The sequence below is a fragment of the Saimiri boliviensis genome, chromosome 9 (genome assembly GCF_048565385.1).
Source record: "Saimiri boliviensis isolate mSaiBol1 chromosome 9, mSaiBol1.pri, whole genome shotgun sequence".
In the NCBI taxonomy this organism is placed as follows: domain Eukaryota; kingdom Metazoa; phylum Chordata; class Mammalia; order Primates; family Cebidae; genus Saimiri; species Saimiri boliviensis.
Genome location: NC_133457.1, coordinates 108299886 through 108325131, shown reverse-complemented (window position 1 = coordinate 108325131; position 25246 = coordinate 108299886). Strand labels below are relative to the sequence as shown.

General features: G+C 46.7%; 1 protein-coding gene across 6 annotated transcripts; it reads right to left on the bottom strand.

Annotated features, from left to right (window-relative positions):
- Positions 1 to 1472: 1472 nt before the first annotated feature.
- Positions 1473 to 21239, bottom strand: TTPAL (alpha tocopherol transfer protein like). Of its 6 annotated transcripts, none has more exons than XM_074406569.1 (5): positions 21065 to 21239; positions 16356 to 16832; positions 11953 to 12146; positions 9493 to 9603; positions 1476 to 6957 (listed from the first exon to the last, which is right to left on the bottom strand). In XM_074406569.1, the coding sequence occupies exons 2-5, from the start codon at positions 16798 to 16800 to the stop codon at positions 6679 to 6681; spliced, it is 1029 nt and encodes a 342-aa protein (XP_074262670.1). In that variant the 5' UTR covers positions 16801 to 16832; positions 21065 to 21239; the 3' UTR covers positions 1476 to 6678. The 6 variants fall into 6 exon arrangements, with proteins under 6 accessions (XP_074262672.1, XP_074262670.1, XP_010345191.1 ...); XM_010346889.3 differs by having other exon boundaries at positions 16356 to 16815; XM_003936405.3 differs by having other exon boundaries at positions 16356 to 16815; positions 21140 to 21239.
- Positions 21240 to 25246: the final 4007 nt, after the last annotated feature.

The window sequence follows — 25246 nt, the reverse complement described above, 5'->3', positions numbered from 1 at the left end:
GTTACTCAGTAAGAGGCGAAACAGAGAAACCCAGGGCTTGGCTTAAGAGTTCTTTTTTCAATTAGACCTCATTGTCTCTTGGCCCATAAGGATATGAGAGACAAGATGTATTAGAGACATGTAAGGGTCATCTGGCCTGCTAATGACTCGTCACCAACTCACCAGATCTACCATGGGCACCTAGTTTTTGTCTACTCTGGGGCCCAGAGTGCTTGCTCCTTTACCCATCACTACAAAGTAAAGTTAGTCAACTGAAGGCAGTGACTCATGTCTTTTACTAGGTCAGCATACTCCTAGTGGCTGGCACCTACTCAGGAAAGAGCATGAGTATTTGGTTAAAAACAATTTTCCTCAGAAGAGTGGTACCCTAAAGGGTCTTATTACTCACCAGCTTTAAAGGCAATAATGTGAAACTTTGCTGCCACTGAGTGTAAGGTTGCCAAACCAGTACTGGGTAAGGAGAGGGCAGGGGGGCGGCAAGAAAATACTGACTCATAGCAAAGGGCCGCGTGAGACTGCTGTGAGAGAAAAGGATTGGAAGTTAGCTTCATTTTTCCATACGTGAGAAGCAGACTGAACTGAAGTTCCACAACATCCTCGGCAAGGGTGACCTAAAGGACTGGTCATCCTGCAATGTTAAGCACTTAACCTGTTGCATCACCGGAAGTGTACATCCTGTGTCAGAGTGTTTCTCAACTGACTCATCAACTCGCCAGAGCTACCGTGGGGACCCAGTTTTGTCTCCTCTGGGGCACAGAGTGCCTGCTTCTCTATAAAAACAGAGGACACAGAAACAGCTTAGCAAGCATGGGACCCGAGTTGGTTGAGCCATGCTCCAGTTACCCCTCCAGAGTCTGGGTATACTTCTGGAATAAAATGTTCAGTTACAATCTGGGTTTCAGAAGTTAATAACCACGGCTTGTATTTTCAAGAAGCCAGGAAAAAAGTCAGTTTCTTGTACTTTCTTACTCTCTGAAAGAGTCCTGCCTTCTCTCTCTTTTCTACCTGGGGACTGGTGATTTGTTTCCAACCATCAGAGAAAATAGTGGGCTTGTCACACTTCCTGGGTTTGTGTCCCATCTTTATTATTTGGCTAGTTGTGTGTCATTGGGGAAGCTACTTTTCTGTACCTCAATTTTTCCACAGGGACAGTCACATGACTGCATTAAGGGTAGCTGAAGGTTAAATGAGATTACCACAGGGGTGCCCAGCCCACATGCACATTCCGGAAATGGCTGGCTCTCATTAGAAAGATTCAAGGCCAGGCCGGGCGCGGTGGCTCAAGCCTGTAATCCCAGCACTTTGGGAGGCCGAGGCGGGTGGATCACAAGGTCGAAAGATCGAGACCATCCTGGTCAACATGGTGAAACCCCGTCTCTACTAAAAATACAAAAAAATTAGCTGGGCATGGTGGCACATGCCTGTAATCCCAGCTACTCAGGAGGCTGAGGCAGGAGAATTGCCTGAGCCCAGGAGGCGGAGGTTGCGGTGAGCCAAGATCGCGCCATTACACTCCAGCCTGGGTAACAAGAGCGAAACTCCGTCTCAAAAAAAAAAAAAAAAAAAAAAAAAAAAAAAAAGAAAGATTCAAGGCCAGTCCAAGAAGTATAGCTGGGCCTCAAGAATGTAAAAATTTGCATACCACCTCTACCACTCTGTGTAAGCAGCTGCATTCTCCTGTCTTCATACTGCAGCAGTCTAAATGCGCATACTCCTCAGAGGCAGCTGGGGCATCCTCAGAATGCACTGTCTCTCACAGTGCACCTCCCTCCCTCACCTGCAGGGAGCCTCTGTCTCCCCTGGCTGTGAATAATAAACCTTGGAACCTTTATCCAAACCATCATCACAAAAGAATCCCACGCACATTTAACTTTTCAGGGATTTTTATTGTTTCAGACCCAGTCATGCAGACTAAAATTACATATTTTCACCACTTTGACTTAGAAAATGCACTAGAAAAATAAACTTTTAGTCAAAACAAACACTGAAGTACATGAATCCACCATGTATCCCTATACTCAAAGCCAAACTGAATTTCAGTTTGAAGCAAAGACTGTGACAGTGGCTGAAGTGATGGCCCAAGCTGGTCAGAAAATTAGCTCACCTCCCACTCCATCAGAGGCTCTTGGTCAGAGAGGTTTCAAGTATTTCACTTTTAACAGGTTCCTACCTGATATGCCAAGAAGCCGAGGCACAGCCACAAGAATCCACAGCAGCAGCATCTCACTGCCTCACTAAGCCTGCTGCCCAGTGAGATGAAAAGAAAAACAGCCCAGTGAAAAGTAGGAATTTCATCACCATCACCTCCATTCACAAATCACATCGATCCTTCCCATGAAGCAAGTTCCTATAGACTCTACTGATGCTTGTTACTAGCATTTTAAACAAACCATTTCTCCAAGTCAGGAGAACAGAAGAATGAATGAATTTAGTTCAGGGCAGCAGAATAATTTACTTATGTATGTATGTATTTGAGATGAAGTCTTGCTTTGTTGCCCAGTCTGGAGTGCAGTGGCACGATCTCAGCTTACAGCAACCTCTGCCTCCCCAGTTTAAGCGATTCTCCTGCCTCAGCCTACCAAGCAGCTGGGATTACAGGTGCACATCACCACACCCAGCTAATTTTTGTATTTTTTAGTAGAGGTGGGGTTTCGCCATGATGGCTAGCCTGGTCTCAAACTCCTGACCTCAAATGATCTGCCCCTCCCTCGGTCTTCCAAAGTTCTGGGATTATAGGCATGAGCCACCGCACCTGGCTGAGAGCAGAAGAATTTAGATTTACAAAACTAACAGATCCCAATGCAGAGAGTCATTACCGGAGCCGACATCTTTCCTGAACAGTAGACATGTTTCTGTTCGGTATCTCCACACCTCTCATGGCCACAGGACAGCCACATGAATATAATTGGTTTAGCTAACATTTTACTCCCTAAATGAAAGGAGGCTTTAAAGGAAAACCTTAGATGCTGGCAACTTTAAAATGGTAAAACTTTTAAAAGGTATTATAATCACCATGGCTTTAGTACTCTAGCTTTTGCTACCCAAATGAAAAAAAAAAAAAAAAAAAAATCCCACAACTAAGCTGAGAGTCAAACAGCATTTAAAGAAATTGCCCACCCAGGGAGAATTCAGAAAGTCTCAATATAAAGGAATTCAGAGAAATGACTCTTACTGTCACATTTCTGGAAAAAAATCGTGTTTTGTAAGCTGATTTTTTATTTCTATTTATTTTTGAGATGGAATTTCACTCTTGTCGCCCAGGCTGGAGTGTAATGGTGCGACCTTGGCCCACTGTAACCTCTGCCCCCGGGTTCAAGTGATTCTCCTGCCTTAGCCTCCTGAATAGCTGGGATTACAGGCACTCACCACCACACCCAGGTAATTTTTGTATTTTTAGTAGAGGCAGGGTTTCACCGTGTTGGCCAGGCTGGTCTGGAACTCCTGACTTCAGGTGATCCACCCACCTCAGCACCCCAAAGTGCTGGGATGACAGGCATGAGCCACTGTGCCCAGTCTTCTAACCTGACTTAAATGAACTTCCTAAGATAAGTGACTCCTTGTGAAACCAGGATGAAATATGAAAGTTCTAAAGCTACTTTTGCGTTGATATGCGCAGCAGCAACAGGATTAAAAAAAAATGCAAGAAAAAAATAAAAAAAATAAAGCAACCTTTGCCAAGAGCAAGTTAGAAAATCAAGACAGGAAGCCAGGCTGGCACTTCTGGTTGTTTCTGTAGATTTCATCCAGTCTCTCCCCCATGAAGGCAGAACAGGATTCTAGGAAGAGGCACAACTTTCCAGAATTCCATGTTGGGATGTGGGGGAAGAAGAGGAAGAAAATTCCCATATTCTGAAACTTACAGATTGATTTGGAAGCTTTTAGGTACCAATTCATTCAGACCTAAATTTCCTAAATAACAAGACAGCTGAGGGGGGAAAAAAGGAAAAAGCTTCTAGAAAGAGAGAGCACAGTGTCTATGTGGCAGTAAAGTCAACTAGATAACCAGGAATAAAGTTTGGAGTATAGATCGCCTTTCTCACAGAATCGCTCAGGGATGTTTAACAGCTCATCCAAGGCCACGCAGTGAGGTAAAAGTGAAGCTCGGCTCTCCCAATTTACTGTCCCATTTCCTGACGCCACACTACCTTGAATTTAGGGAAAAGTTAATTTCCAAGTGTTTGTGCATTGGGCTAGAACTTCTCCATGAAGGAAAATACCTCCAGCTCTTGAGGTTCATGTGTTTGTCTCACCAGTGTGCTCCCCTCTACTGAGAAATGCTCACGGTGCTCCCTCGCTGGTCATTCCCCACCCTGCTGAGGCAACGTGACACAAACACCCAGGTGAAGCCACAAGGAGACCACCTTGATTTTCACCCTCAGGGAGGTCTTGGTTTCACAGCTTGGTTCAAGCTTCCTGAGGTATCAAAACTATTTGATATCTCTTTGGAGCCAAAACAAAGCAAGCAACCCCTGGAGTCAGATGACTTAGGCTCCAACTTATTCCAGAAGCTGAGTGAAACCACTCCTTCCTTGTCCTGCTGGAAAAACCTAAGAAGCCTCTCCAAGTCTGGTTTATTGAAATAGTTCTCTAGGAGAGCTTTGGCCATGCCGACGTTAAGACAAAGGCCAGGAATGCAGTGTAGAATTTAAACCCCAGGGCTGGGTGATTCATTCCTCTTTACCTAGTTTTTTGTTTTGTTTAATCTGTCTTCCCTCTTGGGACCTAAGAAAGCCTCCACCCAATTCTCCCATGCAGGCCACTGGGTTCTGAACCCCCTCCTTCAGCCATCCCACTTCTCCTACTTGGGCCTTTTCAGCAATGCTGGTCACATCATCATCAGATGGCATGAGAAGCAGCCGGGAGTGCTTTTTTTGCACTTCCAGCAAAGCCAGGACCCTAGAGGATCCAGGGTTAGTATCCATGGTGAAAAGAACTCTAGAATTATATTAATGAGGTAAAGTAAATTAATTTCCACCAACGACTTCTCCAGACATGTAAAAAAGCGAGAGAGATGAACAACTTAGTAACAACAGACTGGCCTTCAAATTTCAGAGTACTGTTCTCTCCCTAACTGAGCTATCTGCCTCGGCTGGTTAGTCTAATAAATGCACGGAGAAGGTGCACGCACAACACATAATACTTGTCACTGTTTAACACCATGAAATACATCTGAAAGGAAATAGGTAGAAAGCTATCATGTGAACCACCTAACTGGTGCTTGGGCTAAGGCTAAAATCTTGACAGGGAAGTTCTAAAGTGCTGAAATGCAGAACATTCAGGCTGGCTGGTTCACCCAGACCAGAGAGAGAAACTCAAGTGGGGCTGGGAGGGCAGGGGGCCCAGAAGTGACCCAGCAATAACCTGCCCCTATGTTCATTTCCAGAGACCGAAATTTAAGAATCTCAAGTAATTAACTACTATAGCCAGGTTTACAATATAGTACCAGAGTCTTAGGGATGGAAGGAATTCATCATACAAGATCCTGGTCGCTTCACCTGGTCTCACAAAAGCCATCTTTTCCAAATTTAACCATCACTATAAAAACGAAATTGGTGTCACTGAGTCCCAGGAATACACATAGTAGTTTCTTTAAAGGCAGGGCTAATTGGTGACACATCTCTCTTGCAAAGACACGTGTACCACAAAAACCAAAACAAAACCACAGGATTCAACCACTTGTATCTAGATAGTTACCTTTCTAGGCAGAAAATCTAACACTGAGTAACTAAACCGAATCCCAGAGGCCCAGTAGCCAAAAGGGCCCTAGCTGACATTTCATCCAGCCTCAGTCTGCAGAGAAGGTTGAGGCCCACAGAGGCCCATGTCTTGTCCATAGTTGCACACTTGGGTGGGATCCAGGTCTCTGATTCCTAGACCAGAATTCTTGTAGCTACATGGGTCTGGAATCCAGTATTTTCGGTTGAGTAAAATCACTTCCTGCCAGGTCCCTGTATGATTCTGTTGAGAACCAGGGCTAAGGCTTTGTGGATTTGGGAAAACTTAAGTTTCCATTGCAAACTTCAACCAATGAGTCCCAGAGGTGCTTTGAAGTTTCCGGCTTTCACATTTGACCACAAAGTGCTGCTTTTGTCCTGATGCTTACATGATTCAGTTAAGATGCTTTCCAAACCCAGTGACAGTAGCTGGGGCCTGCATCTCTAAAGTTTCCCGATGAGCAGCAGAGGTCTGTACTTAGGGTTTCTGTGAAAGACACAAACTCCCAGTGTCACATTTGGTCACACTGCAGGTTTGGCCAAATAATTTCATAGAAGTAGTTCTGACTGGCCAAAAAGATTTTTATCCTAGAAAGTGGGATCAAAGTGACTTTGGTCCTGATTTTTCTTGCTTCCAAGATGTGTAAGAACCAGACCACCACCCCCCAACCAAACCAAACCAAACCAAACAAAACAAAACAGATAGAGTCTCTACATTAACAGTTGCAAACCAGGATCCCAAATGTTTAAGAATCAGTGGGGACATTTTCCATGTCTTCCATGGAGTAATTCAAGTAACCAAAGGCTTACCCCAAAATGGGCTCCCCCTCCTATCTCACAGGCTGTTCCTCCGTCTTGTAGTTTAATTATAAGGAGCAAGACTGAATCCTTGGCACCTTAAATTCTTGTGCCTCTCCAAAGAAAAAAAGGAAAAGAATGAAGGATGGTGACCGTCGGGGACAGGCTAGTAGCAGGAGTATAGCTGTGACTTCACAGCTCGCAGGGAGTCATCACACTGTGCATCTGAGGTCAGGCCCTCAGGCAGCAGTGCCTGGCCCAGGATGCTGTCACAGGCAGGGACAGGTTGGCAGAACTCTTTCACAAAGTCGTCTTCTGAAGCCAGCAGCACTGCATTCCAGGTGGCAGTGTCCAGCTCCCCAGCCGTGCCCCCGTACTCCTTGGGGAGAATGCTTCTTGGAAGGCTTGTGTGGAGAGAGTTCAAGTCAGACCCATGGAGGAAGAACTAAAGGGAAATGAAATGAAAACACGTATGCTTTTAGGTTAATCAGGAATGCAGAAATCTCCTTCGTGGCAGGTGCTCAAATAAATGTCTGTTGAATGAAGAAAGGAAAGGTTAATGGCAACCCTATCCTTCCTTTTTCAGCCCAGAAAGCCTCGAGTATCCTTAATTCTCTTTTCCTTATACCATGCGCCCTGTTGGCTGGACCTTCAGAATGTATCCAGGATCCAGCCACCTCACCATCACACTAATGGCAGCATGTCGCATCGCTTCTCCCCTGGATTCCTACAGTGGCCGCCTACCTGGTCTCCCTGCCCTCACTCTTGTCCCTCTGCAATCTAAGTTCTTTTCAATGAAAGTCAGTTCACGGTTGTTTCTCTATGTACAGCCTTCCGGCACTCCCACCTCACAGACTCAGGGGCCCCTCACAATCTTGCCTTGTTACTTCTCTGAGCCCTCCTCTGACCACTTGCCCCTCCAGTTTTGACCCAGCTGCGCCAGCCAAGCTGCTCTCCCAGCATGCCAGGCAGGCTCCCATAGCAGGGTCGTGCCTTTGCTGGCCTCCTAGATACCTAGATGGCTCACTCCCTCACCTCTCAAGTCTTTGCTCAAATGTCTGCTTCTCAAGGCCGCCACCTCTAACCACGCAGTTGAATACTGCAACCTTTCCCACCTCACACATGCTATCCTTTTCTCTGCTTTATTTTTCTCTGTAGCACTTATCACATTCTAATACTTGAAAACATAATTCACTGTGGCTCTCTTTAGAATATAAGCTTCTAGGGGCAGGGATTTTGGTCTGTTTTGTTCATCTAGAACATGCTTGCACATAGCGTTGATCAATACGTATTTCTGAATGAATGAACCTATGAAGGAACAAAGGAAGAACATCGTGAGCCTCAAACAGGGGCATTTCACAGGTGTCAAAGACTTGTCCAAAGGCTGCTTTGGTAAAAGTTCCAAACAGAATCTTTATGGACCCACATGGGTTCACAGACAGGCAGGGAAGCCACTGAATTAGTGGTCTGCAAATCTAGCTGTGCATCAGAATCTCCTAAGGGGATTTTAAAGCACAGATCCCTGAGCTGATGAATCAAATCTTCAGGGAAAGAGCTGAGGAATCTAGAGCTGGATTTCAAGTTCCCTCCCTTACAACTTTGAGATTTTCTATCTATATATGTTACTTCTTTGAAAAAGCAAGGGCCCAGCATGGTGGCTCATGCCTGTAATCCCAGCACTGTGGGAGGCCAAGGCAGGTGGATCACCTGAGGTCAGGAATTTGAGACCAACCCAGCCAACACAGTGAAACCCTTTCTACTAAAAACACAAAAATTAGCCAGGTGTGGTGGTGGGCACCTGTAATCCCATCTACTTGGGAGGCTGAGGCAGGAGAATCACTTGAACCTGTGGGGCAGAGGTTGCAGTGAGCTGAGATCTTATCACTGTACTCCAGCCTGGGCAACAGAGCAAGACTCTTTCAAAAAAAAAAAAAAAAAAAAGAAAAAAGGAAAAGCAAGTAAAATTCAGGGCCGTCTTTGGAATGATCATCCTAGGTCTCAGAAAGGAGAAAAATACCATCCATCCCATTTCAATCAGTGGTGCTGGGAAAGGTCAGAAAGGAAGACTCAAAGTGCCATTCATCCCTTCTTAAATAAGAGGTAAGCTAAAAACTCACCTAGCTCATAAACCTTGAATTGTTCCACAAACTACATAGCAGGACATGTTAGGCAAATGGAAAGGCTTAGGCAGCATTTTTTAAGCCCCACAGTGCTAATGACTGTAACTTTAAAAAAAAAAATTATTTTAGAGAGAGTGTTCTGCTGTTACCCAGGCTGGAACACAGTGGCAAAACCATAGCCCACCACAGCCTTGAACTCCTGAGCTTAAGCAATCCTCCCACCTCAGCCTTCTGAGTAGTGGAGACTACACATGTGCCATCACACCCACCTAATTTTTTTTTTTAGTTGAGACAGAGTCTCACTATTGCCCAGGCTGGAGTACAGTGGCATGGTCTTGGTGCACTGCAATCACTGCCTCCCAGATTCAAGTGCTCCCGTGCCTCAGCCTCCCAAGTAGCTGCAGTTACAGGCATGTGCCACCACATCTGGCTATTTTTTTGTATTTTTAGTAGAGACGGGGTTTCATTGTGTTGGCCAAACTGGTCTCAAACTCCTGACCTCAAGTGATCGGCCCAGCTCAGCCTCCCAAAGTGCTAGGATTACAGGTGTGAGCCACTGCACCCAGGCACACCCACTTAATTAAAAACATTTTTTTAGAGCTGGGGCCTTGCTACACTGCCAAGGTTGGGAGGATCTTGTGATAAAAATCCTGGCTGTGCTCACTCTACTGGCAAATATTACATTCTTACTAATTTCATCTTCCATCTTCCCCTCACAAAAAGGGACTGTCCATTTATTTTATCTGTAACTACTTTCCAAATTAGTAGTCCCAGGGCAAAAATAAACAAGTTTCAGATGTCACAAATAAATCAGTGGAGGGAGGAAAGAAAAATCTCAAGTCAATGGGATCATCACTTACTCTGTTTGCTATTTTCTCCTTCAGAAATGGTTTTATGATGGCAAAAATGCCTTTAAATATTCGAGGTTCATTCACAACATGGACTGCTTTTATCCGAATGGGAAAACCATCCTGTGTGGGAAAGGCAAAGGGGTTTAGAACATCTGCAGAGTCTTTCCACACCTTCCTCCCCCGAGTTAAATCTTCATTTTCAGCTCCAGTACATAAGTCTGATCTGACCCTCATGGCCCCCTCAATGACAGTCCACGTGGGGCCTAAACAGGAAGACAGACCTCAGGGAAAGTCTTCCCTGGGACCCAAAACTGGGTAAGAAGAGAGGCAAACAGAGGCTGGGTGTGGTGGCTCACACTTGTAATCCCAGCACTTTGACAGGCTGAGGCAGGCAGATCACTTGAGGTCAGGAGTTTGAGACCAGGCTGGCCAACATGGTGAAACCCCATCTCTACTAAAAATACAAAAATTAGCTGGGCATGGTGGCACACATCTGTAATCCCAGCTACTTGGGAGGCTGAGGCTGGAAAATTGCTTGAACCCAAGAGGTGGAGGTTGCAGTGAGCCAAGAACATGCCACTGCACTCCAGCCTGGGTGACAGAGTGAGACTCTGTCTCAAAAAAAAAAAAAAAAAAAAAAATGAAGAGAGGCAAACATATGAAGAGCGGTTGCTCTTATAGCAGAAAACAGTCTGAATCTATAGGCATGGATCTGGCAGATATTAGACCTTCTAGATCAGTGTTGCCAAAGTATATTTCTCAGGATATACAAAACAGGGCTCCACAGCAGGCAAATGAGTTTGAGAAACACAGTCCACTAAGCACAACCAAGTGGGTTTCCTTAACTGTAGTCCTGTTCAGAGCCTATAACGTAAATTCTTACAATGAAATTTATAAGAAAGGGACAGGCTATACCACATTTCCCAAACTTAATTAATTTTTTCCCTTTGCTAGATGATAAGACACTGATCCACACTCTTAATCCTGACACTTGAAACTACGTGGTGTTCAGCAGGAAGCATCAAGAGGAGTGCCCGTGAAGGAAAGCCAGGGTCAGCTCAAAGTCAGAATTCAAATTTATGATAATGTCCAAATGTGCACTGATTTCTTTTTGAGGCCGAGTCTGGCTCTGTCCCCCAGGCTGGAATGCAGATCTCGGCTCACTGCAACCTTCACCTCCCAGGTGCAAGCAATTCTCCTGCCTTAGCCTCTCAAGTAGCTGGGATTACAGGCACCTGCCATCATGACCAACTAATTTTTGTAATTTTAGTAGAGATGGCCATCACAGTGTTGGCCAGCCTGGTCTCGAACTCCTAACCCCATTATCCGCCCGCCTTGGCCTCCCAAAGTGCTGGGATTAGAAGCATGAGCCACTGCGCCTGGCCATATGCACTGATTTCTTTAAATAATAAACCTGGTGCACCACGGACTAAAACATTTGTGGAATCCAGCGAGAAAACCTACTGTATCATTGGTGCCCCATAGTTCACAAAAGACAACACCCCACATGGCGGGTCAGAATGAACAAGTAATCAAAACTTGTCACAGCTGTGACAGGCTATATTTTCTCTAGGTCTCAGTTTCCCTATCTATCAAAAAGGAAAAATAGTTCTTGCCTTGCCTATCTCAGAGGATTCGTTGAAGGACTGAATGGGCCCTGATGGCTGTAAAAGCACTGTGCAAGCCGTTAAACATGGTGCAGATATGTAGGGAACCCACAGACCCCAGTGACTCATGTTCTGAAACACAAAACATGAGGTATGAAGCATCTGACCAAAATACAGCCCAACCGAGCACCACATCCCCCAGATCCACAGAGGGCAGGAGGGGCTCCAGCACCTTGGGCAGAAGCATCATTTCTTAGGGTTTTTTTTTTTTTTGAGGTAGAGTTTTGGAATTCTCACCCAGGCTGGAGTGCAATGGCACGATCTCATCTCATTGCAATTTCTGCCTCCTGGGTTCAAGTGATTCTCCTGCCTCACCCTCCCAAGTAGCTGGGATTCCAGGCACCTACCACAACGCCCAGCTAAATTTTTTGTATTTTTGGTAGAGACAGGGTTTCACCATGTTGGCCAGGCTGGTCTCGAACTCCTGACCTCAAGTGATCCACCCACCTTGGCCTCCCAAAGTGTTGGGATTATAGGCATGAGGCACCACGTCCAGCTAGGTTTTGTTTGTTAGGAGAATTTTTCCTCTGCCTTCCAGATCAAAAAAAGGCAAAAAGCAGTTCCCTAGTTTTTTGGACTCTTGCCTTAACAATGAAGTACCTACTCCAGAGGGTACTTGAGAGACTGATAAGAACAAGTGGTAAATAGGACTTTTAAATTTCTTCCCATAATGCTTTTGTGTTTTTCAGATTGCAGGTGTGGGATGTGCGGTTTGTGTATCATGTGAGACCCACAGTAAAGGGACAGGCCCTGGGGAAAGCCAAAGCCACCACGAAACAGGCAGGACAGACAGGGGTCTTACCTGGAGGATGCCAATCACCTTTTTGGCTATAAAAGGGCCAAAGTGAGATGCTTTTGATAAACTCACTCCTTTGTAGTCTGCAAGAATTACAATTCCATTCACTTGGGTTTCTTCCGACTGAATGAGTTTTTCTAAAGTCAAGTATATGGCTCGGATGTTTTCGGTAATTGGATAGTTGCTTGGTATCCATCTGTCTAAGGTTGTAAGAGATTGACAGTATGTTACAGAAATTAAATAAGTGATCAGACGAAGATTTATCTCCTTTCTAACACTGTTGTTTCAAAATGGAAAAGAAAGATGTTCTAGTAGCTGTGTCTCTATTTAGGTTAGCAAATGGAACGATAAGCAGCAGCTGGTTTCTTAACTCCAAACAGCAGCACATTTTGCAATGCAAATACAATGGAGTGTTGAGGTTAAAAGCATGAGCTCTGGCTGGGCACAGTGGCTCATGCCTGTAATCCCAGTACTTTGGAAGGCCGAGGTGGGAGGATCACTCAAGCCCAGGAATTCAAAACCAGCCAAGGCAACAAGGCAAAACCCCATCTCTACAAAATATAAAAACGTTAGTCAGGTGTGGTACGGTGTGTCTGTAGTCCCACTACTTGGAAAGCTGAGGTGGGAGGATCACATGAGCTCAGGAGGTTGAGGCTGCAGTGACCATGATCATGCCACTGTACTCCAGCTTGGGTGACAGGGCGAGAGCCTGGCTCAAAAAAAAAAAAGTATGCTCTCTGAAGTAAAAAGTATTCTTTCTGAAGTAAAAAGCATGCCTTCTGGGCCAGGCATAGTGGGTCACACCTGTAATTCCAGCACTTTGGAAGGCCGAGGCAGGCGGATCACAAGGTCAAGAGATCAAGACCAGCCTGGCCAACATGGTAAAACCCGTCTCTACCAAAAATACAAAAATTAGCTGGGTGTGGTGGTGCACACCTGTAGTTCCAGCTACTCCGGAGGCTGAGGCGGGAGAATCACTTGAACCTGGGGAGGCAGAGGTTGCAGTGAGCTGAGATTGCGCCACTGTATTCCAGCCTGGTGACAGAGTGAGACTCATTTCAAAAAAAAAAAGTATGCATTCTGAAGTCAGACACACCTTAGGGTCTGAATGTTACTAGCTGTGTAACTGTGGGCAAGGTACTTCAATACCTCACTGAGCCCTCATCTCCTCCTAAGTAGAATAGGGTGATAATACCTGCCTTCATGGACATCTGTGCTTTACTCTGTCATCTATTTCCCCTTATCTTCATAGCACCAATCTGATTTTCCTTAGGGAATTACCTCCTCCCACTCCAGCCATGCAGTTTGGATAGAACTGACTTGACTCCTGACTTCAGAAGGGAGTGAGTGACTAGGGACCGATTGGCCAATCTGACAGCACATCCTTTTTGCCACAGTGTGGGATGCAAGCCAGGTCAAGCAGAGTCGAGGAGACTCAATTCTAGGACTCTGGCCCTTGGGAAAGAGATCTCTTTCCTCTTGTAGTTTTGAGGCTGTGAGTCCGAGATTCACAGGCCCCAGGAGGCAAAAGAGCTGGCCTGGGAATGAAGACCCTGCTGAGGACAGCAGCAGTGGAGACAGCTTTCCAGTGCCAGAGTTTGGGCCCCTAAATCCAGCTTCACCTAGACTTCAGTTATCTGAGCAACTGTGTTTTTTGCTTGTTTCAGCCAGTGTGAGTTGGCTTTCTGTCACTTGCCACCCAAAGACTGAGTCTTGGCCAGATGTAGTGGCTCACGCCTGTAATCTCAACTCTTTGGGAGGCCAAGGCGGGTGGATCATTTGAGGTCAGGAGTTAAAGACCAAGCCTGGTCAACATGGTGAAACCCTGTCTCTACTGAAAATACAAAAATTAGCTGGGAATGGTGGTGCATGCCTGTCGTCTCGGCTACTTGGGAGGCTGAGGCAGGAGAATCACTTGAACTCAGGAGGCAGAGGTTGCAGTGAGCCGAGATCGTACCACTGCACTCCAACCTGGGCAACAGAGGGAGACTCTGTCTCAAAAAAACAAACAAAAAAACTGAGTCTTGACTCATACACAACCTTGAGGGGAGTACTGTGAGAAGGAAGCATAGTGCTGTGTTCCTTCATAAAACTCCTCTTTCTAAGGTGGATACTTCTTTAACACGCTCCATGTATTTAATGATTCTTTCCTCTCTTTGGGGAAGAAAAAATGAAAATACCCTTTTTTACTGTTAACCACTATTCTCAAGAAAATCGCAGCAAAAATCTGTGTACCTCTTTCTTAAAAGATAAAACTTCACCACTGGGAGCAGTGGCTCATGCCTGTAATCCCAGCACTTTGGGAGGCTGAGGAGGGCAGATCACAAGGTCAAGAAATTGAGACCATTCTAGACAACATGGTGAAACCCCGCCTACTAAAAATACAAAAATATTAGATGGGCGTGGTGGCACACGCCTGTAGTCCCAGCTACTTGAGAGGCTGAGGCAGAAGACTCACTTTAACCCGGGAGGCGGAGGTTGCAGTGAGCTGAGAGTGCAGCACTGCACTCCAGCCTGGCGACAGAGCAAGACTTTGTCTCAAAAAAAAAAAGGATAAAACTTCACATTTGCCAACAATGAGATATGTGGTATGTGCAAAATTCTTATGAAAGATCTTTGTCCCCAAATTGTGCCAGCTTGCTGTTTAACATTGCTGCCAATTAAACCTGCCTCTGTTTAACTGGATATTATTCCTTTCAATCACATGCCTTAAAAGAGCTTTCACAAAGGCAAAGCTGATGCCCAGCTGAAAACAAATGTTTCTGTGTATGCCTCCTCCTAAAAGGCTGGGTTGGTGGGAAGGGGTCCAGATCTGTTCCAGACATATGGGGAAAAAATTCACTCACGAGCAAAGGGTTGAAACCATGCAAGCAAAGGTGCAATCAGTGTTGCAATATCTGACTGTGTTGTAATATTCTTAGGAGTCGAGTAAAGAGGAGCCGAAAAACCTGCTGACTGGTTTCTAGGTCTCCTGATGCCTGAAAATCTGCACTGCATTGCTTATTTTAAAATAAACACCGCTAATTTTGGCAAGTACCTACAATAGCAGGTAAGCCATTAACAGTGGTCTTGGTACAGACACAGTAAAGTCTGGAGAGAATGGTTTAGCTTCTAAACAGAGTTTGGGGAATGACTAAAGGCAGAGGAAAGTGCATGGAGGCGTCAACTCCCCATCAAACTTCCCTTCAAGAGGGTGTTTACATGCATGAGCAAAAGAGGGCTACCAGTGTGTTCTCGTTCCCTGGCTTACTTGGGGAGAACATTGCGTCTTACTTTCCATTTTTCTCTCAGCTCTGTTCTGATGGAAGCTAGGAGTGGGGTGGAACATTCTGAAGTTCATAATGCTTTTGGTGTCATGGAAGAGAACAGGCCTAAGAATCAGAAATCTTGAGTTCCGGCAGCCCCTGGTCACTGTGTTGAAATGCTCTTTGGGGAGCATTTCTGGTTTTTTTCTTTTTTAAATTTTTTGTAGAGACAGGGTCTCATCACATTGCCCAGGCTGGTCTCAAACTCCTGGCCTCAAGCAATCCTTCTCCCTTGCCCTCCCAAAGTGCTGGGATTACAAGTATGAGCCACTGCGCCTGGCTGGGGAGTATTTCTAAATGCTCTTTTAGTGGCAGAGAGCCCCCATTCATAAACTACCATGACAAAGAAATGTAAGGTGTCCTGATTACTGCCATGAAGTGCTAAGATGAAAAAACAAATCCAAAGTGAATCCTGCCAGTGGCTTAACAAAACAGAGGCAAGGAAGCACAGGTTGGAGGAGGCACAGAGGAGGCAGCTTTCCAGGTGTCTGCCCAGTCCACACCCTTGCACTGATACCTGAACTACAAACTACCCACAAAGAGGACTCAGGGAGGGCCCTGGCAGCCATGCGTGTATCCTGCGGCCAGGGGCAGGCTCCTCAGCCCCACCAGATGCTCCCCACTAGAAATCTGGAATCTGAATTGAGGCACTTAATTGGGGGTCAGGCAAACCTGAGAGCTGAGGGGGTGCCAGATTTAACTACATGCACCACAGTTAGGACAGCCATACACAGAAAAAAGTGTGAAGAAGATGTGCAAAAGGCAGAAATGCGTGGTTGACGGACACACAGCCATTCAGGCAGAGACAGAAAGAATGGCTGTCTTGGCTCCTGGTGGCATTCTGGTTCTCGGTTCTAGGCCCTAGTAAGAGCTGCCACACCTTCAGCTCTCTTCTGGTTCTGGGATATACTCCTGTTTCCTTAGACTAAATCCTCCCTTTTTTCTGAAGTTGGTTTGAGTAGGTTTTTGTCATCTGCAATCCAAACGGCCTTGACTATGACAAAGGAGGGGTAAAAAAGGGACTCAGAAAGGAGGGCAGAGTGCCGAATGGACACACTGCAGCAAGAGCAGACACGCACGCCCCACAGCAGTCTAGGGAGATACCTGGGCGGATGCAGACGACATGGCAGCCCCTGGGGTCAGTGTGGGGCAGCACGGTGAGGAACCCGGAAGCAAGGACATCTTTTAAGGCTGATGGCCTCAAGTTATTGAAGACTTCAGGCCAGCTTCGCCTGCAGCTGTGGTAGTTGACGAGGAGCTGCAGGGCCCGGTCATAATCAAACTTGCGGGCCCGGAGGAAGCGCAGCAGGAAGGCGTCATCGAGGGACGTGCTCAGGTTCGGGTACTCCTTCCGTACCATGTCACGGAGGGCCTGCACATCTCGAAGTCTCCATTCCGGCTTTTCCTGCAGTTCTTCCCGGGCTTTGGTGACCAGTTCTTCTGTCAGTGAGCACACGTAGCCTGGAGGCTCAGGTGGTGGTGGCAGCTCATTTTCAGAGAGTGAGGCCACAGAAGGGCTGGTTCTCAGAGAGTCACTTTCTTCTGACATTAGCTACCAGGGTCCCTGCCAACACAGAAGCCCTAAGCCACGTTAACAAGACTTAACAATGCTTATTCCAAATCCCAGGGCAGCACAGTGCAGGGGACAGGAACACTTCCTGTAAAAGCCGAGTAACCTCAGAGCAGTGTTTCTCAACTGGGGGCAATGAACTGGATCTAAACCATACACACAAGTCTGATCCCAGGCCGGCTGCATCCCCAGGGAGGTAATCAGCAGCTCTAGCAGTCTATATACTCCCTAATGAACATCAGGGCCTTACTTATAAGTGTATGAATAGGTGCTCGACCTTATTCGTCATTAAATAAATGTAAATTAAAACAACTCTAAGGCCAGGCGAGGTGGCTCACGCCTGTAATCCCAGCACTTTGAGGGGTCGAGCAGGCGGATCACCTGAGGTAAGAGTTTGAGATCAGCCTGGCCAACATGGTGAAACCCCATCTCTACTAAAAACACAAAATTTGGCTGGGCATGGTGGCACATGCCTGTAATCCCAGTTACTCGGGAGACTGAGGCAGGAGAATCGCTTGAACTGGGGAGGCAGAGGTTGCAGTGAGCCAAGATCACCCTACTGCATTCCAGCCAGAGTGAGAGTCAGTCTCAAAAACAAAACAAAACGAAACAAACAACAACAACAACAAAAAACCAACTGTGAGATTCAGATCAGCAAAACAAAGTGCTCTGATATGCTTGCTGCTGCTGGGAGTACAAATTGACATAGCCTCTTTGGAGGGAAGCTGTCAATATCTTCAGAATGTAAATCCACAAGCCCTTTGGTCAACAATTCCATTTCTAAGACATATACTTGTATATATGTGCAAAATATGCACATGGCCTTCACAAGTATTGATTATAATGATAAAAGATTAGAAACACCTTAACCGCCCATGATGGGGGGACTGGTTAAGTAATATTACCATATGAATGGGGTACTAGTCAGTCATGAAAAGGAATTAGGCAGATCTTCATGAACTGACATGTTAAAAAAGCAAGTTGTAGAATAATGTACAGAAAATAATCACGTTTTTAATGTAAACACCTATATATACTTGTGAATGCACAGAAAATTTCTGGAAGGATATAAGAAACTTACCAATGGTTACCTCTAGGGAGCGTAACTGTACAAGTGAACATTTAAGAGGAGAAAAGGGATTTTTACTGTACTGTTTGAATTTTTTTACCATGTACCCATGTAACTTATCGTGGCAGCTGGGAATATGTGCCCGTCAGATTTCCTGCTGGGAAAACGTAATTGATAAACGGCCCCAGTGGCTGTCCCTCTAGATCCACTCTCCAGGGAAAGCCAAACTTCCCACAGCCCTCTGGCCTCACTGCTCGTAGCCAATGATTGAGTGAGACATGGGGCTCCTCTAACAAGCAACTTTGGCTTGAGGGCCTGGCCAAACCTTTGTTGGGACTGCCCTGCAGGCAGACACTTGCTGCCCAAACCTCCTTCATAGCTGATTTGCATCACTGTCAATGGCTCTTCTTGACTTCTCCTGCTCCCTTCCCCGGTGTTGTTCTTCACAGGGATTGCCTCTAAATTTCTAGCATGTCTAATCTCATTCTAGTGTCTGCTTCTTAGAGGACCTGAATTCATGCACTTTTTTTTTGTTTAGATGGAGCCTTGCTGTCACCCAGGTGGGAGTCAGTGGCACAATCTCAGCTCACTGTAACCTCCACCTCCCCGGCGCCAGCAAGTCTCCTGCCTCTGGCCTCAGTCTCCTGATTAGCTGGGATTACAGGCATGCATCACCATGCCTGGCTAATTTTTTTATATTTTTAGTAGAGATGGGGTTTCACCATATTGGCCAGGCTGGTCTCGAACTCCTGACCTTGTGATCCGCCCACCTGGGCCTCCCAAAGTGCTGGGATTACAGGCGTGAGCCACTGTGCCTGGACTTTTTTTTTTTTTTTTTTTTTTTAAGATGGAGTCTTGCTCTTGTCACCCAGGCTGGAGTGCAATGGCGTGACTTCGGCTCACTGCAACCTCCGCCTCCTGGATTCAAGTGATTCTCCTGCCTCAGCCTCCCGAGTAGCTGGGATTACAGGCGTCCGCTGCCACGCCCAGCTAATTTTTTGGTATTTTTAGTAGAGATGGGGTTTCACCATGTTGGCTAGGCTGGTCTCGAACTTCTAACCTCAGGTGATCACCTGCCTTAGCCTCCCAAAATGCTGGGATTACAGGCATGAACCACCGTGCCCAGCCATACTTTTTTTGTTTTTTAAGAGAGAGACAGGGTCTTGCTCTGTCACCCAGGCTTAAGTGCAGTGGCACAATCATAGTTCTCTGCAACCTCAAACTCCTGGGTTCAAGCAATCCTCCTGCCCCAGCCTCCCAGGTAGCTGGGACTACAGGCACACACCAACATGCCTGGCTAATTTTTAAATTTTTTTCTCAGGCTGACCATGGTGGCTCACACTTGTCATCCCAACACTTTAGGAGGCTGAGGCAGGTAGATCACCTGAGGTCAGGAGTTCAAGACCAGCCTGGCCAACACGGCGAAACCCTGTCTCTACTAAAAATACAAAAATTAGCCAGGCATGGTGGCGCACACCTGTAGTGCCAGCTACGTGGGAAGCTGAAGCAGGAGAATCACTTGAAACCAGGAAGCAGAAGTTGCAGTGAGCCAAGATTATGTCACTGCACTCCAGCATGGGTGGACAGAGTGAGACTCCATCTCAAACAAATAAATAAAAATATATTTTAAAAGGACCACTCTGCTGTCTTGAGAATGGACTCTAAGGGGGTGAAGACTGAAGCAAAGAGGCCATTGAGAGGTTATTGCAATAATCCAGGTGAGAGATGCTGGTGGCCTGGAGCAGGTAGCTTTGCTGACCCCCAGGCCAGGTGAGGAGCCTCCCCTACACTTCTCCCACTCTGGTGCAACTGTCTGTTGGCAATTTGTGAGCAACATCCAAGTATGTCTTCTTCATTATCTTAAATCCAGCATTTAACTGTGGTGTTAAGACACAGAGTCTGCACTCCGTAAATATTTATTGAATGACTTTAGTCTGCTTGGCAGAGGTATGCTAAGTGAAGAATGGAACAACTATGGCTTTGTTTCTAGGGAAGTCACCAAGAGATGCCTGCAATCCCAATCTAGTGTCTACCTGTGACAAACTAGTGTTCACAAGGCATAGGCCTCACCTCCTGCCTCATTTCCCACCTCACCCCACCTTGATGCACATTAAATGCCAGTCAAAACAAACTGATGACCCATCATCCTTGGAACACCTCGCGCACTTCTGATACACTCTACCTGAAATTTTCTCTTGTTCTTAATCAGACTGCTCAAATTGCCTTCAAGACTCGGCTGCCGTGTTACCTCCTCTGAATCCTTCCCAAACTACCTGAGGATGATTCCCTCCAGTTTTCCTATTTCTTTTTTAGAAATTACAGTCCAATGGCATGGGCGTTTACATAAAACCAGGCTCAATTTCACCACCTATTCATTTATCCAATAATGACTGATCACCTACCATATATGTTAGGCACTGTGCTCACAGGCACTGGGAATGCACATGCAAACAATCTAATTCCTTGTCTTACGAAGCTTACAGCACAGTGGAATGAAGATAATGCATACTTGAGCATTTTACCATATATCAAGCATTGCTAAACCCTTTATGCATTTCCTCATTTAATTTTCACAGTATTTGGTGAGAGCGCTATTACTGTTACCATTCTAAAAAGGAGGACAAGGAGCACTGCCTCTTAGAATGTAAGTTCCACGAGAGCAGAGTGCTTGTCTGCCACGGCCGCTGCCACCCCCAGTGCCTGACACATGGCAGTGGCCTGTACACACCAGCGGGGGATATAGGTTAAACAATGCGCCAAGGGGGCACCCGGTGAGGCAGAGCAAGGATGCGTCTAGCCCCACCCTGGGCTCCTCATCTCTACCCTCCACCTGGAGCTTCCTGTTGACTCTCCAGGGCCTCAGCAGTGCCGAGCGCCCAGCAGGGCTCAGTCACAAGCTGATGAATGAGCTGACGGGCGGACATATGAGTGAGACGCAGACACCACTTACGGGTGAAGCCGGGGGATCTCCCCCCACCTGGAGCCCATCGCTTTCCGGAGCATCACTTTCCTCTCCACCCCTTCCTCTCAAAAAGCAGAGGTCAGGAGGCCATCTCTCCTGGAGCCCCCGAACCCCACATCTCATGGACAACCTTCCGAGGCCCCCACTTCCGGCTGTCACCCCCTCCCCAGGTGTCCCCATTTCCTGGGGTCTCTCGCGCCTCTGGTACCCACTTCCGGTTATCCTTCCCTCTCAGGGGTCCCTCTCCTTGGCCCCCAGGGCACACGGACGGGCTCGCGGGCACTCACCGGCCCGGCTACGGGCGGAGCGCGGGTCAATCGGCAGCGGGAGCCTCGTCCGGCAGCGCGCGCAGAAACGACCCGCACTCCCGGCCCGGCCGGCCCGGCCCCTCGCGCCGGAAGTGACGTGCCAGGGCGTGGGAGGCGGGGCTCCGCCTAGGAGCGCGCATGTGCGACACCTCCCGGCAACGCCGGCGTTCTGTCTCCACCTAGCGGCCGGGACTCGGCGCTGCGGACCCGGAGTGGCTGGGAGGAGCTGGGGCGCCAGCCACCTGTCAAAGCCGGCTTACAGATGGGGAAGCTGAAGCTCAGAGAAGGAGGGAACGAAGCTGCCATTTTCCAAGAACATGCTAACATGTACCTGTTGTTTCACATCCATGATCTCATTAACTCCTCATATTTACACAATTCCCTTATTTCACGAAAGGGAAACTGGCAATCAAGGCGGTAAAGGGCTTCAAACCCAGATCTCAGGATTAGCATTCTAGACTTCCTTTATTACGGCTGCTATCAGGACTGTCTGCTCCAAAAGGGGAGATTCCAAACCAGGAGACGTCTGTCTGTCATTAACTGAGTAACCTGGAGCAAGTCCCCATTCCTCCTTGGGCCTCTGTTTCCTCATCTGAAACCTGATTCTTGCTCTGGAGCCTGATTCAATAATCACTTTTTTCCTGCTTTGGGCTCATGAAGTTCCCTCCAGACAAAGACATGACTAACTCCCATCCCAGTCCATCAAGATCCCCCCGCAAGGATTTTGTGCAACTGCAACTTTTAGACAAATCTCCTAGGTCCCTCTGAGGCAGAGTAGACACTAAGCCATTTCTAGAGAGAAATTCTGGTGGTCAAGGAGAACTCGGAGCCCCAAGAGGCGACCTTAAACAGTCTTTTCGTTTCTCTACCCCAGGGGAGGGAGGAGTCCCAAGAAGATGGGAAATGATCCATGAGGGCCATAAGAACATGGCAGTTTCTGCCAGATGCTAGATTGAGGGGCAGAGGGTGGCAGTGTGGAGGGGACCTGGGAATCATGAGTTTTGACTCCTGCTCTCAGCTTCATAAAAAATATAGAATATTCACTACAGTTTGAATTTCAGATAAACATGTAAATACGTTCCTTTCCAAACCCACAAAAATAGGCCGGAAATGGAGGCTCATACCTGTCATCCCAACACTTTGGCTGAGGCAGGTGGGTCACCTGAAGTCAGGGGTTTGAGACCAGCCCGGTCAACATGATGAAACCCTTGTCTACTAAAAATACACACACACACACACACACACAAAAATTAGCTGGACGTGGTGGCAGGCACCTGTAATCCTCAATGCTTGGGAGGCTGAGGCAGGAGAAACACTTGAACCCAGGAGGGGAAGGTTGCAGTGAGCTGAGATGGCGCCATTGCACCCTAGCCTGGGCAAGAGCAAAACTCCATCTCAAAAAAATAAAAAAATAAAATAAATCTACAAATTAAAAAAAAATTTTTTAAATAAAAAATATGTCTTATGTAACATTTGCGACATAGTTATACTTTAAAAATTGTTGTTTGTAGGAAATTCAAATTCAGCTGCTGGGAATCATGGGTTTTGTTTTGCATGCTAAATCCATGTATTTTTTTCCTGTTACTATTACAAGGAATTACTACAAACTTCGTGGATTGAAACAACACAGATATATTCTCTTGCAGTTTTCTAGGTCAAACATCTGAAGTCAGGGTGTCGGCAAGGCTGCATCTTTCTGGGGACATCAATTTCTTTCCACCTTTTTCAGTTTGTAGAGGCCACCTGCATTCCTTAGCTCATGGCCCCCTCCTTGAATCACCTCAGCCTCCTGTTTCAGTTGTCACATCTACTACTGACTGATCTTCCTGCTTCCTGCTTCTTATAAGGACTCTTGTGATTACATTGGGTGCTCCCAGATAATCCAGAATAATGGTACCATATCAAGATCCTTATATTAATTACATCTGTGAAATCTCTTTTAAAACGGAAGGTAAGGCCGGGCGCAGTGATTCATACATGTAATCCCAGCACTTTGGGAGACTGAAGTGGGTGGATCACTTGAGGTCAGGAGTTCGAGACCAGCCTGGCCAACCTGGTGAAACACCATCTCTACTAAAAATACAAAAATTAGCTAGGCATGGTGGTGGACACCTGTAATACCAGCTGCTCTGGAGGCTGAGGCAGGAGGATGGCTTGAACCCAGGAAACAGAGGTTGCAGTGAGCCTAGATCATGCCACTGCATTCCAGCCTGGGTGACAGAATGAGACTCTTTCAAAACAAAAAACAAACCCAAAAATATAAGGTAGGATATTCACGGGTTTCAGACATTAGCATGAGGACATCTTTTAGTGGTGGTGTGGAGGAATTATTCAGCCTACCATCTGGCATCCCTAATCCTGGCTGTGCCACCTTAGCCAAGTCACTCAAATTCCTGAAGCCTCCAGTTTTTTTTAATGGGCAAAAAGCTGATGAACTTACAAACATATAAATGAATTTACACCTTTTCTTACGCTAGGTAAACAGGTATTTTTATTTATGTATGTATTTATTTTGAAAAGGAGTCTTGCTCTGTCGCCCAGGCTAGAGTGCAGTGGCGCCATCTTGGCTCACTGCAACCTTCACCTCCCAGGTTGAAGTAACTCTCCTGCCCCAGCTGAGTAGCTGGGATTGCAGGTGCCTGCCAGTACACCAGGCTAATTCTGTATTTTTAGTAGCGAAGGGGTTTCGCCATGTTGGCCAGGGTAGTCTCGAACTCCTGACCTCGTGATCTGCCCGCCTCGGCTTCCCAAAGTGCTGGGATTACAGGCATGAGCCACTGCACACAGCCAGGTATTTTTAACAGAGATAGGGTTTTGCCATGTTGGCCAGGGTAGTCTTTTTTTTTGGTGGGGGGCAGGGGGGACAGAGTTTAATTCTTGTTGCACAGGCTGGAGTGCAGTGGCCTGATCTTGGCTCACCGCAACCTCCTCCTCCTGGGTTCAAGCGATTCTCTGCCTAAGCCTCCCGAGTAGCTGGGATTACAGGCATGCACCACCATGCCCAGCTAATTTTTTGTATTTTTAGTAGAGACGGGGTTTCACCGTGTTGACCAGGATGGTCTCGATCTCCTGACCTCGTGATCCACCCGCCTCAGCCTCCCAAAGTGCTGGGATTACAGGCTTGAGCCACCGCGCCCGGCTTAATTTTGTATTTTTAGTAGAGACAGGGTTTATCCGTGTTGGTCAGGCTGGTTTCAAACTCCCGACCTCAGGTAATTAGCCCGCCTCAGCCTCCCAAAGTGCTAGGATTACAGGTGTGAGCTACTGCACCCTGCCAATAGCCGCTCTTGTGGCAAATGGTGAGGGTTGACCCTGTCCTAACAATGCTTTCCTAGATATTGGAATAAGCTTCTTTCCTAACTCCCAAACCTAGGACCTACTACTGGTACAGAGAGCCCAGATGGTAATCTGTTGTTCTCTCAATCTGTAGGATGTGTAATGTCATTCCTAGGCTTTGCCCACTAGGTGGCAGTAGCACTCCACATTCGCAGTGATGAAAACCAAAGATACCTTTAGTCATTGCCAAGTACCACCTGGGAGACAAAGCTGCTCCAAATTAAGAACTACTATTGTGGGAGAAAGAACGCTGGGTTCTGGTCAGACAGACCTGAGTTTAAATCCTGCGTCACTCACCAGCTGTGTAACATTGGAACAATTATCTGCCTCTCTAACCCTTGGGTTCATCAACCATAAAATCATATATTAACTGCTAACAGGTGTTGAATGCTTTCATTGGTAGAGTGCTGAGCTCTTTGCATGGATAATCTCATTTTGATTGCCAATAACAGAATCCTGGGGCTGGGTGTAGTGGCTCACACCTGTAATCCCAGCACTTTGGGAGGCCGAGGCTGGTGGATCCCTTGAGGCCATGAATTCGAGACCAGCCTGGCCAGCATGGTGAAACCCCCATCTCTCCTAAAACTACAAAAATTAGCCAGGTATGGTGGTGGGTGCCTGTAATCCCACCTACGCAATAAGTTTAAGCAGGAGAATTGCTTGAACCCGGCAGGCGAAGGTTTCAGTGAGCCAAGATTGTGCCATTGCACTCCAGCCTGAGCAACAGAGTGAGACTCCACCTCAAAAAAC